Here is a 21,324-nt window from a genome sequence, read left to right on the forward strand (position 1 = left end):
GTGCCTAGCACATTTGGGGCACTAATGTTAATATAAATAATAAAAATAGCTAATTCTATATTTAAGCAATTCACAGGCAGTGCCCCAGTTGCTGATATTCTGCAACCAAGATTTTACACTTGCTCAAATTCCATTAACTATAATTCATGTTTCTATTTAAAGCTCCTATAGCATGTTACATAAGAAATACATATTTTGGAGTTGTTATATTTTAGATTCTCTTTAAACATCTCCTATACATCTCTGGCTGTAAAATAAATCAGCCCTAGACTTTTAAGCAGTATTTGAAAACAACAATTTGATCCACGTTTATTTTGAATACCCAGCAGAAGTGTATTATTATGTATAACTCATCACTGATGAATGTCACACAGTGGGGATTCCATAGCAATTCACTCTACATTACATACAATTTTAATCAAAAGCCTTATAATCGCTCAAATACTCCTACTCATTTTATAGTAGCGTCAGTTGCTTTTATATCCCAGCTGCAATTCACTGATATTATTTTTCAGTAAAAGTTAATATGAAGAACATAAAAATGATTACACGGCATTATGAAACAATAAAGGTATTTCTCTTTAAGCCACGCCAGTTTCTATATTACGATGTCTGGAACAAACCTGCACAATCCCCATTATTTTGAGCAATGAAGATTTCAAGAAGATTCTAACACATTTTTGTGGCTTTTTATGATCTTGGATCCATGTTAGCATGTTTTATGATTAAAAAAATACACCTTACACTGCATAATCACAGGTTCATGCACACACATTTATATGCAATACATATGGTGTGCTGCCAATTTCTGCATGAAAACTGGAATGGCAAATGAAAAATGTCACCATTACCACACCAAAATTCCTTCCTGTGAACCATCAGGGAACCTTACAGATAACCAGCTGAGCAGTGCAGTCTTTTGGCATTTCAATATTACCATGAGTCAGACTCATCAGTATTTTTATTTCAAATATGCAAGAGCAGTTGCTCCACCGTATGACTTTTGTGCAGCCTTCAGCTTATTATGCACATGTAACTCCATTGTAGGCAAATGGACATGTGCCTACCTACACTGGGGTAAATCTGGTGCTCTATGTTCTAGAGCATTTAGTCCAAGGTCTTTCCAAAGGAAGTTTTAAAAAAGGAAGTTATTGAAAATTAATCTGGATACGTTTATTTAGGGGGAAATTCAACCCAGGTCAGAGTACCCTGATCAGTAGCCCCACGAGGAGAGGTGGGGGAAGCAGTCTGCTATGGAGGAGCTTCTACAGCAGCTCTAGAAAGGGGTTGAGGAATTTGCATTTGGATTCATGACTATTCAAAATCTGAGGACACCACAGAGCTGCCGCACCTTGCCCCATTGCACACAGCAGATCCATGCTAGTTTCACTGCATTTAGGGTTGTACTCTAGCCAGAGAATTTGGCCCAAGGTGAGCTGGTGACATGAATATACAATGTCATACCTTGAGGATTATGCAGAAAGAGAAGCAGGATATTGAGGGAGAATAATCTCATACACTCCACTAACAGCAGGCAAAACACATAATTATGGGTATATAACATTTCTTGGCACATTCAGTGGGTACTGTGACACTGGCAGACCAGGTGTCAGCTCACACCAAAGCCCGAGGCCAATTCACCTTTCTATTAGTATAGATCAAAGTGATTGTTAAATGTATAAGAATGTATTTGGTGTTTAAACTCCATGAAAACTAATGGGATGTTACATGCATTGTTTTCACATATCTGTATCCTGTTATAATGGGATAGCAAACATTTACATTGTATATATATCCTGATAACTAACCCATTCAACGAGAAAGACGCCTTGTGTAATGCAAATGAAGAACTTCAGCAGGAAACTAATTTTGTGCATTTGAAGGCCAGCGTGATGATCAGAAATTGAAGACCATCTAAATGGATTCCTCTATCTCTCCATCAATCAAAGGCAGAGCCTGTGTGGGTGATGACTCTGTCAGTGTGTTTTCTGTGAGAAAAAGCTATACGTATGGATTCAGGGAAATATCCTGCATCTCTGGACTGTTTGGATTGTAACAGGGCAGAAGAATTGAACGAGAAGATGGAGATCCCCAGAGTTATTCTGGGTAGCACTGAGAGACTTTTTGGAAGACTGACAGATTACTACATCTTTACTACCATTTGGAATTATAGACTGTGACTCACCTGTACATGTGTTTGACCTGCTTTAACCTCTCAATAACTCATTTCTTTTTCTTAGGCCATGTCTACACTATCACTTATGCTGGCAAAACTTATGTCGCTTGGGTGTGAAAAAAAAAAACCCCACCCCATCCGAGTGACGTAAATTTCGCTGGCATAAGTGGCAGTGTGCACAGCGCTATGATTGCAGGAGAGCTTCTCCCACCGACATAGCTACGGCTGCTCGCTGGAGGTGGCCTCCTGTCGGTATAGAGCAGCTACCCGAGAGATCTTACAGCAACGTGGCTGCATTGGTACAGTTGTGCTGCGGTTAGCTCTCCAGTAGACACCGCCTTAGCTAATAAACCTAGTTAGTTTTCTATAGAATTGGTCTTTGATGTGAGATCTAGCATGCTACCCGACCTGGGTGAGTGACCTGGTCTCTTGGGACTGGGAGTAACCTAGAATATTTGTGATTTTTGGTGTAAGTGACCATTTATCACATAGTCCAGCTTGTCTGGGTGGCCAGATAGACTGGAGTGTCTAAGGGGACAGTCTGGGACTCCATTATAAGACTACTGAAGTACGTTGGGAGTTCACATTTGGTACTGGGTTGGTGAAATCTAATGATACAACATACCACCAGGTTGGGGGTGAGGGGACCTGCCATGCTTTTGACAATCTGTTCTGAGGTAGGCACTCACAGTCGTGAGCCACTCCAGACAGTGTGACAGTTACACTTAAAAACACCTTTCTTCTGTTTGACAGAGTCAATGGCTTTGAGAGAGATTCCCTATACTTAAAATAAGGAATACAGCTAAAACTGGTAATATCTCTTAACACAGAAGGAGCTTTTTATATGTGACCACTTTGTGACTCTGTACCCTATATTCTTCACAGTGATATTATTATGATATGCTTATAGCATAATTATAATGTATTTTATGCAAGATAAGGCATGTGAGGTGTCATTGGGAAAGTTATGACTTGCTGAATATGATTATCCTATTTGTACTCATGTATCATTTTTGTATCTGAAGTTATGAATATTGACTATGTATCTGTATTTCAAATGTAGTTACACCTAGTTAACGCTCACTAGACAAGATGCTTTCAGTCCAGATAGTGGGTGGGGAAGGGCCTCTTTAGGGCAATGGGCCATTAGGAAAAAACAACCGGCCTTAGAACAAGTTTATCTCCCACCTGGTGATGAACGTTCCTGAGAACACTCCAAACAGCCTGTGATTAATGGCTGCTATGACTCTACATGGACATGTGATCAGACCACACAATGCTGGACTCCATCTTGGGATGTCAGTATTTTTCCACAGACTGGTCTGGGAACTAAGTTCTTCACTCCCCACACAAGAAGACTCCTGGAAACACCTGAGGAACAAAGACTTAACTGGGGGAAGTGCTGGACCCAGGCTAAAGGGATTTCTAGCCTGCGAATGAAAAACTTGGGGATTCCAAGCTGTAAAGCAAGTGCAGCTTGCCCTTTAAGAATCTGCAGCCTGCTTGCATCATCTCTTAGGGTGAGAATCTGCTCATTCATATCCAATCTATTTAGTATATTAAGCTTAGTTTGTGTTTTTTATTTATCTAGCCGCATGGGGTGTTGCTTTTAGGTGACTCTACTGGCTAATCCCTTGTATAGGAGCTGTGTGCGTGCCCTACACCCTGCCTTCAGGCTACCTTGAACACATCCCCTGTGAAATTTCCATGAGCACAGCTCATTTGCTCAGGGACCAGAATTTAGCCTGTGTATTAATGACAAGGTACAAAACAAAGTTCTCTATTAAAAGCTCCACATCCACATGTGCAGTGCCATGGTGTCTCCCCTTCCAAGAGACTATGCTTCCTGCATGTGCCTCAGGCAGTGACTGTTGGGTTCCTGATATTGCTCAGTGTAAACGTTCTAGTCTGTTTTAAAGATCAAATCATTACTGCAATCTGCAAAACTCATAATCTAATCTATTTAAAACTCACTAATGGTACACAGCTAAGACTCAGGAGCAAGTTGTTCCTAGTATGAAAGTCCTTTTTGAAAGGCTGATCATTACAAAAAGTTACTGGTGTTTTTCAGATTCAGTGAAATGCCAAATAAATATGAACATTACAGTATAGGAAGGTGACAGCTCACTAGGTGGGTGTCATTACAAAAATATTCAGTCTTATCTACTGGCAGCAGCTTTATAAAACCCCCTGCGTGTTGCATCTCTGGGTTTATAGTACACCCACGTTAGAGAAAAAATAATATAAAACCCTTAGAACCAAAATATCTTTGTGGCTTGCTGAACTTCTGAAGATCTTTCCACTGCCCCAGCCACAAAGGATAAAGAACAAGATGCTGTGGATGGGAGGCTGCACCTTTATTCACCTAATGTATCTGTGAATACCTAGCAAATAAGGCTTAAGTCACTGTGTTTTTCTTAATGGTTTCCACCTACTTGGGAGGTCCTGCCTTCAGCAGCTCCCATTCCCAACCTGGTCATAGCTCGGCACAGGGACCCCACCACCCTCTCCTTGTGTGAAGGTTAAGAGGGTCTGGAAAAGAGGTGTGTGAGGGGATGTCTCCTTACTGTACCAGATGTAGGAGCCCAAGCCCCCTTTCCCGGTTGCCTTGGGGGATGCCTTCCTCTAAATCCACTTCCAACAACTCCTTATCAGGAAATCGGACCCCCTATGGACTGAGTGCACAGGACACCTGCTACCTACCAATTTGCAACATCTTCATCTATCCTGCTTATCTACCTCACTGGATCCCTGATTTGCTGTGAGGAAGATGACAAAACCCACCCTGCCTCGGCCAATCTGTCAGTGAGGGGAAAATTCCTTCCCAGCCTCAAAAGAGAGAGAGAAAAAAAAGGCAGCAAGCACGCTTCTCACAGCAGATCATTAAAAACCTGATCCTGCTCTGATCTCATGGGTGATTGGTGACTCCTGAAAAAGCGCGAGCCACTTCCTGTCCCCAACCAGTGAGGTAAGTTCTCCTTTCCCTATCCGTATAAGCCAAACGGAGGAGGGATCCTTAAAGGAGCCTCATCTCCCTTCCTTCCCGCCTGCCAGACAAAGACCCACTGCACTGGGTTGTGGTGAGCACTTTATAGATGGGCTATAACTGAAATAAAGTCCATAGATACAGAAAGCATAAGCAGCAGCAAATTCACACGTGTGCCATGATTGGCACAGTCTTGCAACCAGTTGGTAAATTATTTTAAGAATGGCAGAATTACAGCACAAGAGGGCAGTGATGAAATTTGGCTTCCACTTGGCATTCAGCTGCAGTCCAGACAAAATCAGGCTGCCATTTGCACATGCATGCAGATTCCAATGACTGTGTTCAACTAACGGGATTATCAAGCCCCTCAGTGTGGACTTTTAAAATAATACGTTTTTTCCAAACATCTTTTTGAAGCTAAGTAGTTGTGGGGAGGCTCCACCTTCTCGTCACAGTTCCTGTGACCTGGTCAGTTTGATCACTCCCCCGTCCACCTCCTCAAGGACCAGTTTTGGCATTGGTCCAGCATGGGACCAACGACATGTGCCGCCAGATGATGGTATGTTGCTGCTACTGCTAAGGGTAAATGTAACTTGTGATTCTTTTTTCCTAGAAAATGATGTTTATTTCTCATGCCGTCAGGAGGGTGGGGACTGGAGACTGAACTGGATGACCTCTCGAGGTCCCTTCCAGGACTGTGATTCTATGCTGCACGAGTGGCTTCACTTTCAGTTTCTTTGCCTTTCTGGAAAAATCAGGAGCCACATGTTTATAACGGAGCAAAAAGGCCGAGCTACATGGCTACACTGACATGTCTGATCCTCACCCCTGTATTGCACCATGCTGTGTAGGGCTAGTTCTCAATGTAAGCAAATGGACTGCCATTTTGATCACACCTTTCTACGATAAGCCCAACCTTCCCAGAGAAGCACATGCCCCTTCGAGACTTTGAGGAAAGGCATGCACACACTGAAATGATTGTTGCCAGTGCAAGGGAACTCCCTCTCTTCCGTAACGGAAAGGCAGGGGGAATATGGAAGAGTTGGTGGAGAGTCACACAGAAGGACATATGATGGGGAAAAAAAGGATTAGATGTGGCAACCTTCGAAAAAGGCCATATGGGAAAAACAAGCTGTTATGAGCTCAAGTCACTGCCTCATCAGTCTTCTGAGTAACAGTGCAAACCTCGAGAATGAATTCTGCTGTAAAACAGAAGGTGATTTTAATGTGCCTTGCAAATGTGATGACCAGAGATGAAGCCCCTGATTAGATTTTCAAATTAGTGATCTTACCTGAGATAAAGTTTTTAAGAATAGTATTTATGCCTCTGCCACCAAAATACGGTGGTTTAAAATAAAAAAGAATCAACCCCTAAAAAAAAGCTGATTGCTCTCCCAGCAAATTTCAATATTTTCCTCTCTTTCTTTTTAATACTCCTTCCTTAGTACCTAATCTTGCTATTATGTAAGGGCTTGAGACGAACAGAACATTGCTGAACCTAGGCAGTCCATCTGAGCAGGACGCACCGAGCCCAGGCAGGGATTCCATAGCCCATGCACATCGCAAAGCACAGCACAGTGGCTCTTTACCCCTTAGCACAAGGGTCTTTTAGGAGAGAAGCTCGGTGTGCAGCCGCAATTATGCAGATTTACCAGCCAGCCCTCTGTGGGGGCTGCAGCAGTGCCCTGCAGAGGATAAGCTTTCTTGTCTCCTGCCCAAGCTCTGCAGAACCCCAAAGCCTGGAGAATCCCCCAACTCAACACCCAACGTCCAGGCTGTTCAGTGAGGCTGTGTGCTAGGTAGAGGATTTGGTTCAACACCTGAGAGTCAAAGCTAAGAACTACCCAAGGGAATTCCAGTGGCACAGCTTTTTCTGAGGTGGAAAGGAAAGGTGTACTGACTCTGACGTGTGCTTACCTGTCCAGTAACTGGAGTTCTTTGAGATGTGTGGTCCTTACCTGTACTCTGCTTGAGGTGTGCAGCACGCACCTGAGACAGGAAGATTTTTGCTAGCACTGTCCGCTGGTCTGTGCCTGCGCCATTCTTCTCCTCATGCTCTGAGCAGAGGGCATAAAGGGAGGTATAGACCAACTGCGTCTCCAGTTACCCTTCTACTGTAGAAAGCCCTAGGCTAAGGCTCTACAGCAGAGGGGAAGGAGGGAGGGTAGTGGAATAGAGGTAGTGGAAGACAGAAATAGTCTCTGACAAAATTCTGGGGGATGGGTGAAGTCCCTGAGCGCTGGTAAAGGGCAAACACAGTACCTATCTTTAAAAAGGGGAACAAAGAGGACCATGGGAATTATAGACCAGTCAGTCTAACTCGAACAGCTTCTGTCTCAGACCCCAAGAGGTAGCAAGAAACTGGAGAGGTGGTTGGTCCAGGACACCCCTTAAGCCCTTGGTTTGGAGTACGAGGAGGATAATGGTGCAGGCACAAACTAATGGACACTTCTAGCAATAACGTTCTGGTCTCAGGCCCATGGAGTGCATGTGCACCTCAAGTAGAATACACACAGGGACCATCACTCAAAGAACCCTACTTAAATAAAAATGCTAGCCGTACTGGAAGGTCCCTTTGCAGACTGACTCGGAAACCAAAAAAGTATGGCCTGCCATCACAACCAGTGTGAAGTACTGAAGTTGTCTTCCCTCCAATATTTATTCACTGTATGTTTTCCTGCTTTAATTTCTAGTTGCTCCTTTACTGCCCTGTAGCCTCTTCCACTTTATCATGAAGAGGTATTTAAAAGCAATATCCTGTCTTTGCAGAGCTTTGCATATACAACTTCCCATTTGTATTGCTCATAATCCTCTGAATAAAATCTCTCCTTTCCCCGACTCCCAGACTTCACAAAATCCAAAATTCCATGTTTATCAGCAAAGCTGCTAATCTGACATTAAGGGAACATGGGAAATTCTAATTTTATCAAGGGGTATAAAATGACTGCTTACTAATTCTGAGGCTACTTATCAGGTATGCTTCTTCCATTAAAATGATCTATCCACCTATCCTACTTAGTATACAAATCTCATTTTATATATCAAATACATATTTGACTATTTTCAACTGTCCACACATTTTATATGAAAAATAAATGGGTCTGTTCTCTTTAAAGAAAAACATTTTACAGATATTTTTATAGCCCCTTCTAAGGTTATCATGCTTTTTTCTTCTCTCCCATCTGGTGTTTCAGCCTCTTGTTAATAGGAACATGTGAAAGATTTCCACCCCTGACATCTTTCTGATCCTGTGTGACTCCTACATACTCCCACATACACACAGCATGGCTTCATTCAGCCATTTATTATCCCATGCACACAAACGTCTTCACTTCAGGAAGTACTTCTGCATCTGTTATTTGCTGAAGTATATTTGACATTGTCTTTAGAAATACTTTGGCTGATCAGCATTTACACTTAAAAGAAAATAAAAGCAGGGCACATCACTGTTTGTATAAAAGAGACAGGAATGCTGCGTGAGAGACACACCTGTTGAATACCTGTTAAAGGTACACTGCTCAATCTTTTCCCTGTCAGGTCCCCTGAAGCTGAATCAGTCCGCTTTGCTGGTACTCTCCTATGATGCGAAGTCAAAGTTTCCATGGAATTCCTCCGAATGGAAATGGCACACAGGGACTCGGGGACATTTTCAGAAGTGCTTATGTAACCTGGATAACTAAGCCCCCTTTCCAAACGGGATTTATGCACTTAGGAGACGAGACTCATTGAAAATCAATGGGCCCACAGAGCACTGAGGCACTTTTGAAAGTTTTACCATCGAGGCTTCTTTTGGTTTTTAAATTTTCTAGTTTTCCAAAATGCAGCTAAATGAAGAGAGTAGAAAGACTAACATCCCCATGTGCCCAATCCTTGCCTCAGCATCCAACGGCTCTCTCTCGCTATACCTCACCATGGCTGATCACCAGCCCAGAAGTGACACTAATAATTTCTCCATAGTTCAGGTGAGCCACTGTTGCCAACATTGGGAACCCTAGGGTAGCCAGTGTGATGATGGCTGACACTGTGTAGGGATAGATGACACAGGGCTGAAAACAATGTCAGTGGCCAGTGGTGTGACTAACTTAGGGTGTTCCCAATGTATCCCCGTGTTTTATCAGCTGAATTGATGTTAGGATGATGGGAATTTTTTCAGATTTTTTCCTGGTGCCGACCAGGTGTTAGAAAAAGAAGGGGAATAGCAGTCAGAGTACAGAACTGAGAATCAGGAACACGGCTGGCTTTAGAACTTTTGGTCAGGCCTGCAAAAAAGTGTTTTTCCCCCTAGCTCCATGTTTTCAACATAACCTGTGCCACTATCACATCATCATGCCAGCCTAAGTAGTTTGGGGACGGTTAGCTAAACGATTCCTTGTGGTACCATCCACAAACTTCATGAACTAATTTTACATGGAAAGCGGCATGCAGAGGAGTGGGGGATGGTTAGGTAGTAAGCCTTCTAATGCCAAAGTGGAGCCTCATTGCTTATTCTTGCAAAGTCAACAATTAGTTTATATCAATTTATGTTTGCAAGGCCATCTTTGTAAGGAAAAGGGATAGAAAACCTTTTGTAAAACAAAAGATATGAATCTCCTTCCTGTTACTTATTCCTCCAAATTTAGGGGGGCCCATGGAGAGGGGCATCCAAGGATCTGGCAGTAATTCTTGGATTCAGTGGGTCTAACAGTGCAGAGTTTCTCAAGCTGCTCATGGCTGGCTGATTGCATGGCTCTCTTCCTTCCTTCCAGCTGCAACAATGTGTTATAAGACAGCTAATACACATCAAATGATTTCCTAATATTACTTTTCTGTGCAAACAATAACTGCAATTGTCACAGGGATGACACAATGTGTAATCCCAAATGGGGGAGGAGATAGCACAATGGATTGCAAAGGGACTGGAGGGGTCCAAGAGGCACTCACTCTGCTAAGGTGAGGTCCTCACTACCAAAGAGTTTGGGAACACGTGATCTATTCTAGATGTTTCAGGTACTTCAAGGGTGCCCATCACCATAGTACATAAGTACTAATTTTAGCTCTTAAAACTGACTCTCTTGTGACTTTGGATATTCACAACTTCAGTTTCTGTAAAAGGATATTTATTTATTTCCCTCTTTCCTGGAGGGGTGGGGGCCTTCAGATGTAATTACTTAATTTTAATACAGTGCTTTGAAGACGAAAAGCCTTGTATTAAAAGTGCTTAGGATTATTATTAGTTCCCTGAAAGTTACCAGCCCAGCCACCACTGATGGTCGTGATTTTTCTTGTAGAAGATGCTGCTGCAGGTTCTGATGAACCTTCTGACACTAAAAACAATCAGCCACATATATCAATCCAAGCATGCAATGAAAATGAGTCAGCTGCATTGGAATCCAAGGATCTCAAAGAACACTTAATAACAAGGAAATGATGGATTATAAAGCCAAGCAGCGCTTTTATATGCCAAGAGAATGGGACCAAATTCAGAACCTCAGTACTTTCTTCACTTGTTATGTTTCCTTTGATACCAGGAGTTGTGTATGCCAGAGTATGATGTGGAGCATGATTGTGGGGGACCAAGACTGGGACACTATTGCCAAAAACAACAAGCAAAAGGTGACTACCCACGCTGTAATTATTATACACAGAATGAAGAGGGGATCTAATTTTTCAACTACTCTCCCCACCTACACTTTCTCTCCCTGCAGTTCCTATGCTGTCTGTCTTGGATACAGCATATTGCACGTAGCTGATTCTCAACAAGACTTAGAAACAATCATTTAAGAGGCTAGCAGAAATCATTACCCAGTAAAGATGGTCTTTTGCTCTTTATACAAGTCAAACAAAATTATATTGGAAGCTGAGGGAATATTTAAACGTGCTCAAGGGAAAAACTGCCTATTGGACGGTGTCCTTAGTGTAGGCTAAAATAAACGTGTATTTCTTGCTAATCTAATTTACTTATCCCTAGTTTTTCCATTGAGTATCATTAGAATTTGTCCATGCTTACAAACTTTGTGATTTTTTTAAGTGAGTGAACTTGCTGGCTAAGTTTGTTTCCCCAATCTCTTAGAGCTCTAATGATCATACCTTGGCATGCTTCTTCTTTAAAGCATTCAGCTCTTTCTGTTGTTTCTTTAAATACTTTATGTAAGCCTACAAAAAAGGAACTTGGATCAATTTTCCTGTAGTCATAATGACTGACACCAGATAAAATCTCACTGTTTGCAAATATATGTATGGTCCTGCAAAGTTTATGCCCAAACTTACCTTCATTTGCTTTAAATCTTCTATCTTCACTTGAGGAATAAGTTCTATACCTAGAAGGCATTAATACATTTTATCTGGAACTTCAAACACATTAGTACATATCACAGTTTTTGTATTTAACTTCACCACAACTTCTATTTCTGTTAGACAGTAATTAATGTGTGTCACATTAAAATGTATAATGTAGACAAGCAATTGAGTTCCATTTAAAAATAATGTAACTGTTGAGACATGGGAAAGATATGTTTAATTCAGTACTGCACCATCCATCATCTTACTGGTGTAAGGAGAAAATATAGCAATAGCTGCATTCCAGTCTCTTTTCATTCCCAACTTGAGTGTCAAACAAGAACAAGACAAAGAGTTTGTAAAAATCACTTGCTCAGAAATAGAGCAGACCACGTGTCAATTACGCAATTGACCTCTCATTAGGTTCTGGCAAATGCTGTTTTCACTGGCATATCTCAACAGTCTTTCAGTTACAAAGTAGTATTTTAAATGTTAATATTGAAACAACAAAGTCAATATGATTCCATGAGAAATCTAACAGGCAAGACCCTCAATTCTTACATGAAACGTTGGGTCAATCACTATATTACATCTTGCTTATTTAACTAACTACCTTAGGGCAGGTCTAGACTTAAAACATTTACTGGCGCAGCTCCGCCGCTGTAGAGCTTCAGTGAAGACGCTACTACACCGACAGGAGAGTTTCTCCACTTGGCACAGTTAATCCACCTCTGCGAGAAGCAACAGCTACGTCAACGGGAGAAGCCCTCCCGTCAACACAAAAACATAGGACTGGAAGGGACCTCAAGCGGGCGTCTAGTCCAGTCCCCAGAACTCAAGGCAGGACTAAGTATTATCTAGAGCAGTGTTTCCCAAACTTGGGACGCTGCTTGCTCAGGGAAAGCCCCTGGCAGGCCGGGCCGGTTTGTTTACCTGCCGTGTCCACAGGCTCGGCCGATCGCGGCTCCCACTGACCACGGTTCGCTGTGCCCGGCCAATGGGGGCTGCTGGAAGCGGCGGCCAGTACGTCCCTCAGCCTGCACCACTTCCCGCAGCCCCCATTGGCCGGGCATAGCGAACAGCGGCCAGTGGGAGCCGCGATCGGCCGAACCTGCGGATGCGGCAGGTAAACAAACCGGCCCAGCCCACCAGGGGCTTTCCCTGAACAAGCGGTGTCCCAAGTTTGGGAAACACTGATCTAGACCATCCCTGACAGGTGTTTGTCTAACCTGCTCTTAAAAATCCCCAGTGATGGAGATTCCACAACCTCCCTGGGCAACTTATCCCAGTGCCTAACCACCCTGACAGTTAGGAAGTTTTTCCTAATATCCAACCTAAACCTCCCTTGCTGCAATTTAAGCCCACTGCTTCTTGTCCTATCCTCAGAGGTTAATGAGAACAATTTACCTCCCTCCTCCTTGTAACAACCTTTTATGTACTTGAAAACTGCTTTCATGTCCCCCCTCAGCCTTCTCTTCTCCAGACTCAACAAACCCAATATTTTCAATCTTCCCCAACAGGTCATGTTTTTTAGACCTTTAATCATTTTTGTTGCTCTTCTCTGACTTTCTCCACTTTGTCCATCTCTTTCCTGAAATGCCCAGAACTCAACACAATGCTCCAGTTGAGGGCTTTTTTTGTAATAATGTTACACTATTGACTCATACTTAGCTTGTGATCCACTATGACCCCAACGATCCCTTTTCTGCAGTACTGCTTCCTAGGCAGTCATTTCCCATTTTGTATGTGTGCAACTGATTGTTCCTTCCTAAGCAGAATACTCTGCATTTGCCCTAACTGAATTTCATCCTATTTACTTCAGACCATTTCTCCAGTTTGTCCAGATCATTTTGAATTTTAATCCTATCCTCCAAAGCACTTGTAATGCCTCCCAGCTTGGTATAGACAGCAAACTTTATAAGAGTACTCTCTATGCCATTATCAAAAGTATTGTTGAAGATATTGAACAGAACTGGACTGAGAACTGATCCCTGCAGACCCCACTTTGCACTGTCTACACTGGGGGTTAGGCTGGTATATGCGCATTGCTCAGGGGTGTGGATATTTCACATCTCTCTGCGACATAGTTATACATATATAAGTTGATAACGTAGACCTGGCCTTAGTGTCCTTAACTGTAAAATGCCATCTGTCCGACAAAGGATTATCTGCCTTGTAAGGTGAATTCCACTGAACAACAGTTAGATCTTGCAAAATAAAGACAATTTCTGCAGAACAGGTGAAATTTTAATCTAAGGACCTTAACATTCAGCCCCAATGATATATTATTTCTGAGTTAGCACCATGCAGGTGCTTTATAAGACACAAAGACAGAGGGGGACGTTTTCAAAGATATAAATAGGAGGTTAGGCGCTTGCCTCCTATTGCAAGTCAATGGGAGCTGGGTGCCTAACTCTCATTTGTGCCTTTTAAAGGCTCCCTCAGGCTCCCGTACTTTGCTGGATATGTTACTCCCATGGACCTCAGTGTGAACTGTGCATTTTAGTGTGTGCAGAATGATGCAGGTATTAACAAATAATAAAAATTTATAATAGGATAATAAGGATAGTCACAAAGGACCTGCTCTATTATTCCACAAGTGGACAGGAGAGAAAAAGGGGGACGCAGAGCAGATGGCAAATGTACAAGCACTGAAATCAAGGCTTAAGAAATTGTGCTGCCCAATGTTTGTTGTGATCTAAAATGAGAGTTTCGGATTTTCTTTTGAAAACGCAGACTCCCTATTCATACTTACTGCTTTGTTATTATATGTGTGGAACTACATTTCCAGCCAAGAATAATGACGTTTCAGTAATCAGCCTGAAAATATACGTCCTCAACCTAGTAACTGTGAATTCACACACGCTCCTAATTAATATCCAATAAGTTTACTACCACAGTTTTGTGATGAAATATGAATGTCTACAGTTCAACAGGTCACTCTTTTCACATTTATATCATAGTATCTCAATTCACAAAAAGATTGTTTTACTGGTAAAGGGTGAATGAAGTACTTTAGATTCCAAACATGACCTGCTTTACTCTGAAAAGTGACTATAGAAATGTCATCTTTCTTTCCCAACAGCTCTGCTTATTTGTGTATTCAGCCCTACCTGCTAACTTTCATGCCAGAAAGAAGTTTGTGCTGCTTTTTACGCGTGTTATCCCTGCAAAACCAAGGCAGCCACCAGAGAATGAGCTGGATTCCATTCCTCCTGGCACATTAACAGAAATGTTTACCAAGTTTCACTCAGTAATACCTGTGCAAACCCATTTGGCCCCACAGACCCTTTATCGTCTGTGTCGATGTATGAGAGAGAAAGAACCCACTTGGTTCTCAAAGACGACTTTGCAGGACAAGCAGTTAGGAAAAAAACACCTATCTGCTTATAAACTGAGCACATTTGATACGGAAATATTTGATAATAAACATGGGTGCCCACAATGCCAGTTTCATAGACACTTTTCAGAATACGGCCACACTTTAAAACATTTCTAATTTGATGGGGGATCTCCGCAGAATCCTAAATACCTGGTTTTTATTTAAATCAACCACTCTGCTGAGGAATTTTTAAAACAAAAGAATTTTTGTGAAATATACAAGAAAACAGCCTTCCCCGCTAGGCCAACTCTGGTAGGTCATTAATAAATATTGTTCCCAGTGTCATGCATATTCCTGCTGAGAGCTTTGACTACACTGGTGCACAAACATGACATTTATTAAAATCCAACCATGTTGGCTTCTGCACCAAGAAAAATATGGTTAAAACAGTATTTGCCAAGTGGACAGAGACACCACTCATACAGAAAGATGTTACTTTTTGAGCTTTTCAGAGGGATTCGAAATTACAGAAAGTACAAAACTAAAAACCAGGTAGTACTTCTTAGTGCCCTTCTAAGCCATTTAAAGGAGAGAAAGCTCATTTTTCTTTACCTTTCTTAGTTTCCATCCCAGGTCCAAGGCCGGAAGTGGTACTTGGTCTAAGTTCAGAGCTACTCTGAGGAGTCACACTTGCTTTGGCATTATTAGCTTTTCCTTTCTTATCATTCTTTGAAGTGTCATTTGGTACATCAGCTATATCACTCTGGAAAAACCATTATTACAAAATATCATTTGCAGGGGGTAAAGAAATGAAGTAATTTACTTTTAAAGAAAATTCCCCTTATATTTGCTAATACTTCTCGACAAAAAATATTTTCGGATGAAGAATTTATAATCTATTTTTACTGAAAATTAATAAGGATGGCTCCTTTCTAATTTTAGACACATGGATATGCTGCCGTGACTGATAAAAAAATCCCTCATGACGGTGACTATATTTGGAAATGCAGTGAAGGGTATTTTAATAAATCTGACAACACATATTCATGTATTTAAGAGTAGAACAGCTCTATATTTGAAAACAGAGACTAAGAGAATAACTTGCATTAATGACCAATTTATCAACAGGAGAACTGACCAAACATTGTGGCCCAAATCTCATTGCAGAGGTTTTACTTCTTGTAAAGTGAAGCCTGTATTTTGCATTGTCCATAAAGCGAACCCTGTATTTTGCACTACCCACTATATGGAATTATTTTGCCTATGTTCATAATTACTTTCTACTTACAGTTTCAATACCCATAGCTCTCATCTGGTCTGCTCTTTTTTCCATGACAGATAAAAATTTCTTTGGGTCTGACAAAGCATCCACAATATCTGAAAGAAAATGAATATCAGGTTTTCAACATTTTAAGAGTCATTCAAAAAGCACAAAGCACAATGTAATTAGCAAAAAGAAAAGGAGGACTTGTGACACCTTAGAGACTAACAAATTTATCTGAGCATAAGCTTTCGTGAGCTACAGCTCACTTCATCAGATGCATGCAGTGGAAAATACAGTGGGGAGATTTATATACACAGAGAACATGAAACAATGGGTGTTACCATACACACTGTAATGAGAGTGATCAGGTAAGGTGAGCTATTACCAGCAGGAGAGAAAAAAAACCTTTTGCAGTGATAATCAAGGTGGGCCATTTCCAGCAGTTGACAAGAACGTGTGAGGAACAGTGTGTGGGGGGGAATAAACATGGGGAAATAGTTTTACTTTGTGTAATGACACATCCATACAGACTAACTCCGCTGCTACTCTGAAAAATGTAATTTAGCTTTCACAAAGGCTTTATTCTAGTGTTGCCACATGTTCCACAGTCCTCAACACTCGGCCAACTTTTCATAGTAAACTTGGTAGGAGTGGGTAAGCTTTTTTAACGTAGTCTCTCTCCCTTCCCTCATCACAATAGAGAAAGAGAGAGAAAAGGAGATTAAAATTTCATGATTATACACATCTGCTCAGCATCCTCCCCGATTCAAAAAAGTGAAATGTATATTTCATGGTTACTCTAGTTCTATCTTGGATCAGCCATGGCATATTAACCATCACGTGAATTTTCCTCTCTAAGAATCCTACTCTTTTTCAAGCACTTATACGGTCCCCATCACTACAGTCTCTGTGAGCATTAGGAACATTACTAGATTTATCATCACAGGACTCTCATTAGGCATGGGAGTATTATTACTCCCATTTTAAGGTGGATAATTTAGGCACTGATTGAGTAAAGGCCTAATCCAAAGCCCAGTGAAGTCTATGAAAAGACTCCCACATCAAAGGGCTTTTGACCAGGCCATAATAATAATATAGCACTTTTCATTAGTAGAGCTCAAAGCACTTTACAAAGGTGATCAGTAGCATTGTTCTTATTTTACAAATGGAGGGGAAACTGAGGCACAGAGAGATGTGACTTGCTCAAGGTCATCCAGCCGCCAGTGGCTGAGCCAGGAATAAAACCCAGGTTTTCAGAATCCCAGGCCAGTGATCTATCCACTAGGCCACACTGCCTCCCTTCAGACATAGGTTGTATTTTTTTCTCTTGGTTGCCAAAGAGCAGGCTTATCAATCTGGAAGTAAAGATGCCTTCACGCAAACCGTTCTGATATTTGCCATGGCTCACAGGTGAAGGGAACTAATTGTTTTACACGGGTGGCCTAAACAATAGTACAACTGCCATAATTTATTTACAGAATTCCCCCTGCATGACCCTTGACTACTCATACCACTCACCCTGCCAAGGCCCAGACGTGGGATGCAACATGAGGGACATAAACGAATGAATAAGTGAGGGTTATATTGTGACATCACCTTCTGCTGCCTCTTCCACCCGTCTTCTAGGGGACAGAATGCCCCGAATGCTGCTGGGGCAGGAGAAGCTCATTTAGTTGTTCTCTCTTCTACCCCTCACCCCTGAGTGGTTCTGCTGCCTGCTATTAGAGAGCGGCTGTAAAATCACTTTTCAGTCTTATCTGCTTGTGAGTCTCACCCTGGCATAACTATGGGCCATCATTTCTCCCCTAGTGCAGGCTTTATACCTGGTATAACTTCACACACTGACATTCTGCAACTGCCTTCCCTTAACTCTGCCAAAAGAATGTAATAAGTCCCCTTCCTTTTCCTAGAAGCATCCCAGCTACAAGCAGTATTCTTCACTGACTTTTATTCACACTGCACATACTGCATCAACTTGTGTATTTAGATCTTGATTTAACGAGGTGCCTAAGCCCACGCCACCTTGAAACACGAGGGCAGTCCGACTGACTTCAATAAAACTACTCATGCCTTTCAAATCAGGCACAGGCTCGAGTTCTTTGCTGAACTGAGGCCTGATCATGGGCTGCTGAAGAAAAGAGGAGTTTTGCTATTCGCATCAACAGGCATGGGATTAAACTGTTGAGGGCTCGACATGGCAAGCTCTTTGGAGCAGGTATAATTTAACCACTGCACAGTGCCACGCACATTTACAGCACGATATGAACAACAGTATCCCTGACTCCCTGGACCGTCATGATAAACATTCACGTTTACCATATACAATGGTTTATACTGGTTAGTTGAATCAGGAAACACTTGGCGACAATTTAAGACCTTAATACACAGATGGCCCCAGTTGTGATCTTTGTTATTCTAGGGGCAAACCAGAATCAGGCCCAAAGAGAGTTCTGTTAGTTTCATGTACTTGTCTCTGCTATATGGCAGTGTGTAAAAATCAATAAAACGGAAATTAAATTAACATTTGCACCCCATAAGAAATATTATTTTATGGATTATGTGCCATGTGTTTTGTGTACGTAGCTATGAATGTGCAACTGTATACAGACAGCTATGCAGTGACACATCAGTCCTTGCTTCTGCAGAAAATATATCTTTTCAGGCCTTGATTTACAGATAATCAAGTAACTCACAAGTGGCAAAGACAGGTCAGCCATAATGAGAAATGCTGCGTGACAAATGAAATTGATTTCAGTATCTACAGTAGTAAAGCATCCACAGAAAGTAGCCAGGACCGGGTGATCCCTATGTAACTTTAAACTTCACTAATTCTCAAGATGACCTGGACAGTGAAAAAGCACATCAGCTGAAAGTAAAAAGAGTCCCTAAGGACATTCCTTTGAGCAGAATTACCATTTTAAGGATGGCAGGCTTCCATGATAAGGAAGAAGATAACCACTCACGCAGGACATTAATGAGTTGAAATACAATTAATATTTTAATGTTTCAAGATACTGCCCCTTTCCTGCATGTGAAAAGACAGTCACTCGGGACTATTAAATAGGCCTCCCAGTTGAAGAAGTGTCACACAGAAATCCAGAGTGCATCCATTCGCTTGTCTAAAAGCTGTATCTTGATTCAACCGTTCGTTATAAAATATTGTACATATTATGCCTGAGCTTTTGCCATGACCGTCATGGATGATGTTCTCACTTAACTGTATTTTGAGGGAATGCAACTGATGACATTCCCCCAACTAAACCTTTTCTCACATGCTGGAAAGAGAGTAGTGAGTTCAGTTACTGCCCCTCAAACACAACACCATGTGCATAGTGGATTCTTTCTGTTCAGAATGTTGTCATGTAATAAAGTAAACTCATCTTCCAGTTGCTTATCAGTAAAGATAAACCTTTCTGTGGCCTTGCATTCCAGATAGTCTCAGTAATGTAATGGCTCTGTACTTCTAGAGTGATGGTTTTGGCAGTCAACGTTTTCATGAAGATTTGAATTTTATTTCACATACCAGAATCCTGTCTCAAGTCATAGCTATTTTCAAAGTAACTAGTTGTGATGTCATAGATAATATATGGGACTAGGGACACATGTGCCAGTCTAGGAAAAACATATTAACCTATTAGAATTTTGGGGATAATCTTGCAGTCCTTACTCATGCAAACTTCCCACCGAAGTCACTGGAAGTTTTGCCCAAGTGAAGAAAGAAGGATCAGGCCTTCAGTCCTTAGTATCTACTTGATCCGTATACGAAGATAGTTTGTGCGAGATACGAAAGCTGCATTAAATAATATATTTCACCTAGACAGCTCAAGTTAACCACCCAAAAAAGAGACTGTTCCAATACCATTGTTCCCTACCAATTGGTATCTTGTGTCTCTCACTCAGCGGTATTTCCCACAAATATCAAATGGACAGACATTTATCCCAAGCACATAATGGCCCCAACAACCTGAATATTTTCCCTTCCTTTAACTGAGCCAACTACCCTTCCAATCCCTAGAACCTACACTTCAAAGAAAATCCATGCCTGCCTTGTTCCTGCAACCATCACATAGTATTTGAAAATGGAACTTGAATATTAAGAATTTTCAAGTAAAAAAAACCCTCCTTATGTGTGTGGGAGAGTGAGACCTTTGCAAATTGTGTTACCCATCATTTATACAGCTCGCCAAAGGCTCAGCATTTCTACTGGAGGTAAATGATTCACCGCTGTTTTCTACCCCACCACTTGTCCTCTGCTTCAATTTTCCTTTTTTACGGTCTTTTTGGTAAGGTAACTGGATACCAAAAAGTTTTAAAGCTATGAGTTAAAAAACAACAACAAAACCACTTGTGTATAACCAGTACAGCCTTGGGAAGCATGTGTTCTAGAAGCAGAAGTCCCGTCACGACTGTATGTAATAGTGCTTCCTTATTAGGTACACTATCTATATGAAATAAAAGCCTCTCTTTGAAATCTGCTGCCTCATTTGGCATTTCTTCAGAACGGATTTGTGTCCCATTGGCTATTAGGAGCAGGGGAACTGAAGCTGATAAACCATAGAAAATTAGCAAACCACATCAAAAAAAGAAAATGGTGCACATTTCTTCCCAACCCTATCATGAAGCAATCATGAATCATTATTATTTGGCATGAAAGACGTTCTTAAATCTTACTCCTACAGGTTCAAAAGGAAAGTAGCTGAAAATTAAGGTTCTTGACTCTTTGCCCAAACAATCTAGTTACAAATCAGAGACAGTAATTGAATTGTAGTTCATAAAACAATGTAAAATGCAGAACAGATGACAAGTACTCAAAAGCCACATGTAAACAGAATAGTCATGATGCCGTTTGAACATCAAAAGCAACATCTCAAGCTCTTTTGGTCATCAGGCTACTGATCTATATCAGTGAGAAAAAAAGGGTGACAAGCCAAAAATGACTGTCGTTGGGAAAGGAGAAACAACAACTGAGCTTGTTGAGTTCTCATTAGTACAGAGCCCATTTCCCCTACACAGGCAACAGGATATTACATATAGTTCCCTCATCCTAGCAGTATTTCACTTTAATGATGAACCTACTCGGGGTAAACATTTTTTTTTCTTCACACCCCTTACACCTTACGGATAAACCACCTGGAGTAACGTTGGCAATTTAGAAGATCAGCCGACACTGAACTTTTACACAGCTCGCCTTTTACAAACTGATTTTGAAATCCTCTCTGGGGAAAAGAAGGTTGTATCATTTTTGGATTTGTGTGTGAGCAAACCCCCAAACCTCTGCAAACGGAAGAGTTAACAGTAAACACAATGGAACTTCATTTATG

General features: G+C 41.5%; 1 protein-coding gene across 18 annotated transcripts in view; it reads right to left on the reverse strand.

Annotated features, from left to right (window-relative positions):
• PLCB4 (phospholipase C beta 4) overlaps positions 1-21,324 on the reverse strand; it is a 325,436-nt gene that overhangs the window by 32,912 nt on the left and 271,200 nt on the right. For 17 of the 18 annotated variants that reach the window (XM_073339656.1, XM_073339649.1, XM_073339639.1 and 14 more), the window contains 4 exons: positions 16,028-16,116; positions 15,352-15,502; positions 11,409-11,458; positions 11,229-11,294 (listed from right to left, as the gene is read on the reverse strand). In XM_073339656.1, coding sequence (XP_073195757.1) covers positions 11,229-11,294; positions 11,409-11,458; positions 15,352-15,502; positions 16,028-16,116 — 356 coding nt within the window. The remainder of the gene's footprint in view (positions 1-11,228; positions 11,295-11,408; positions 11,459-15,351; positions 15,503-16,027; positions 16,117-21,324) is intronic. The other variant, XM_073339654.1, reaches the window with a different exon arrangement.

This window comes from Lepidochelys kempii, chromosome 3 (genome assembly GCF_965140265.1).
Source record: "Lepidochelys kempii isolate rLepKem1 chromosome 3, rLepKem1.hap2, whole genome shotgun sequence".
Lineage (NCBI taxonomy): Eukaryota > Metazoa > Chordata > Testudines > Cheloniidae > Lepidochelys > Lepidochelys kempii.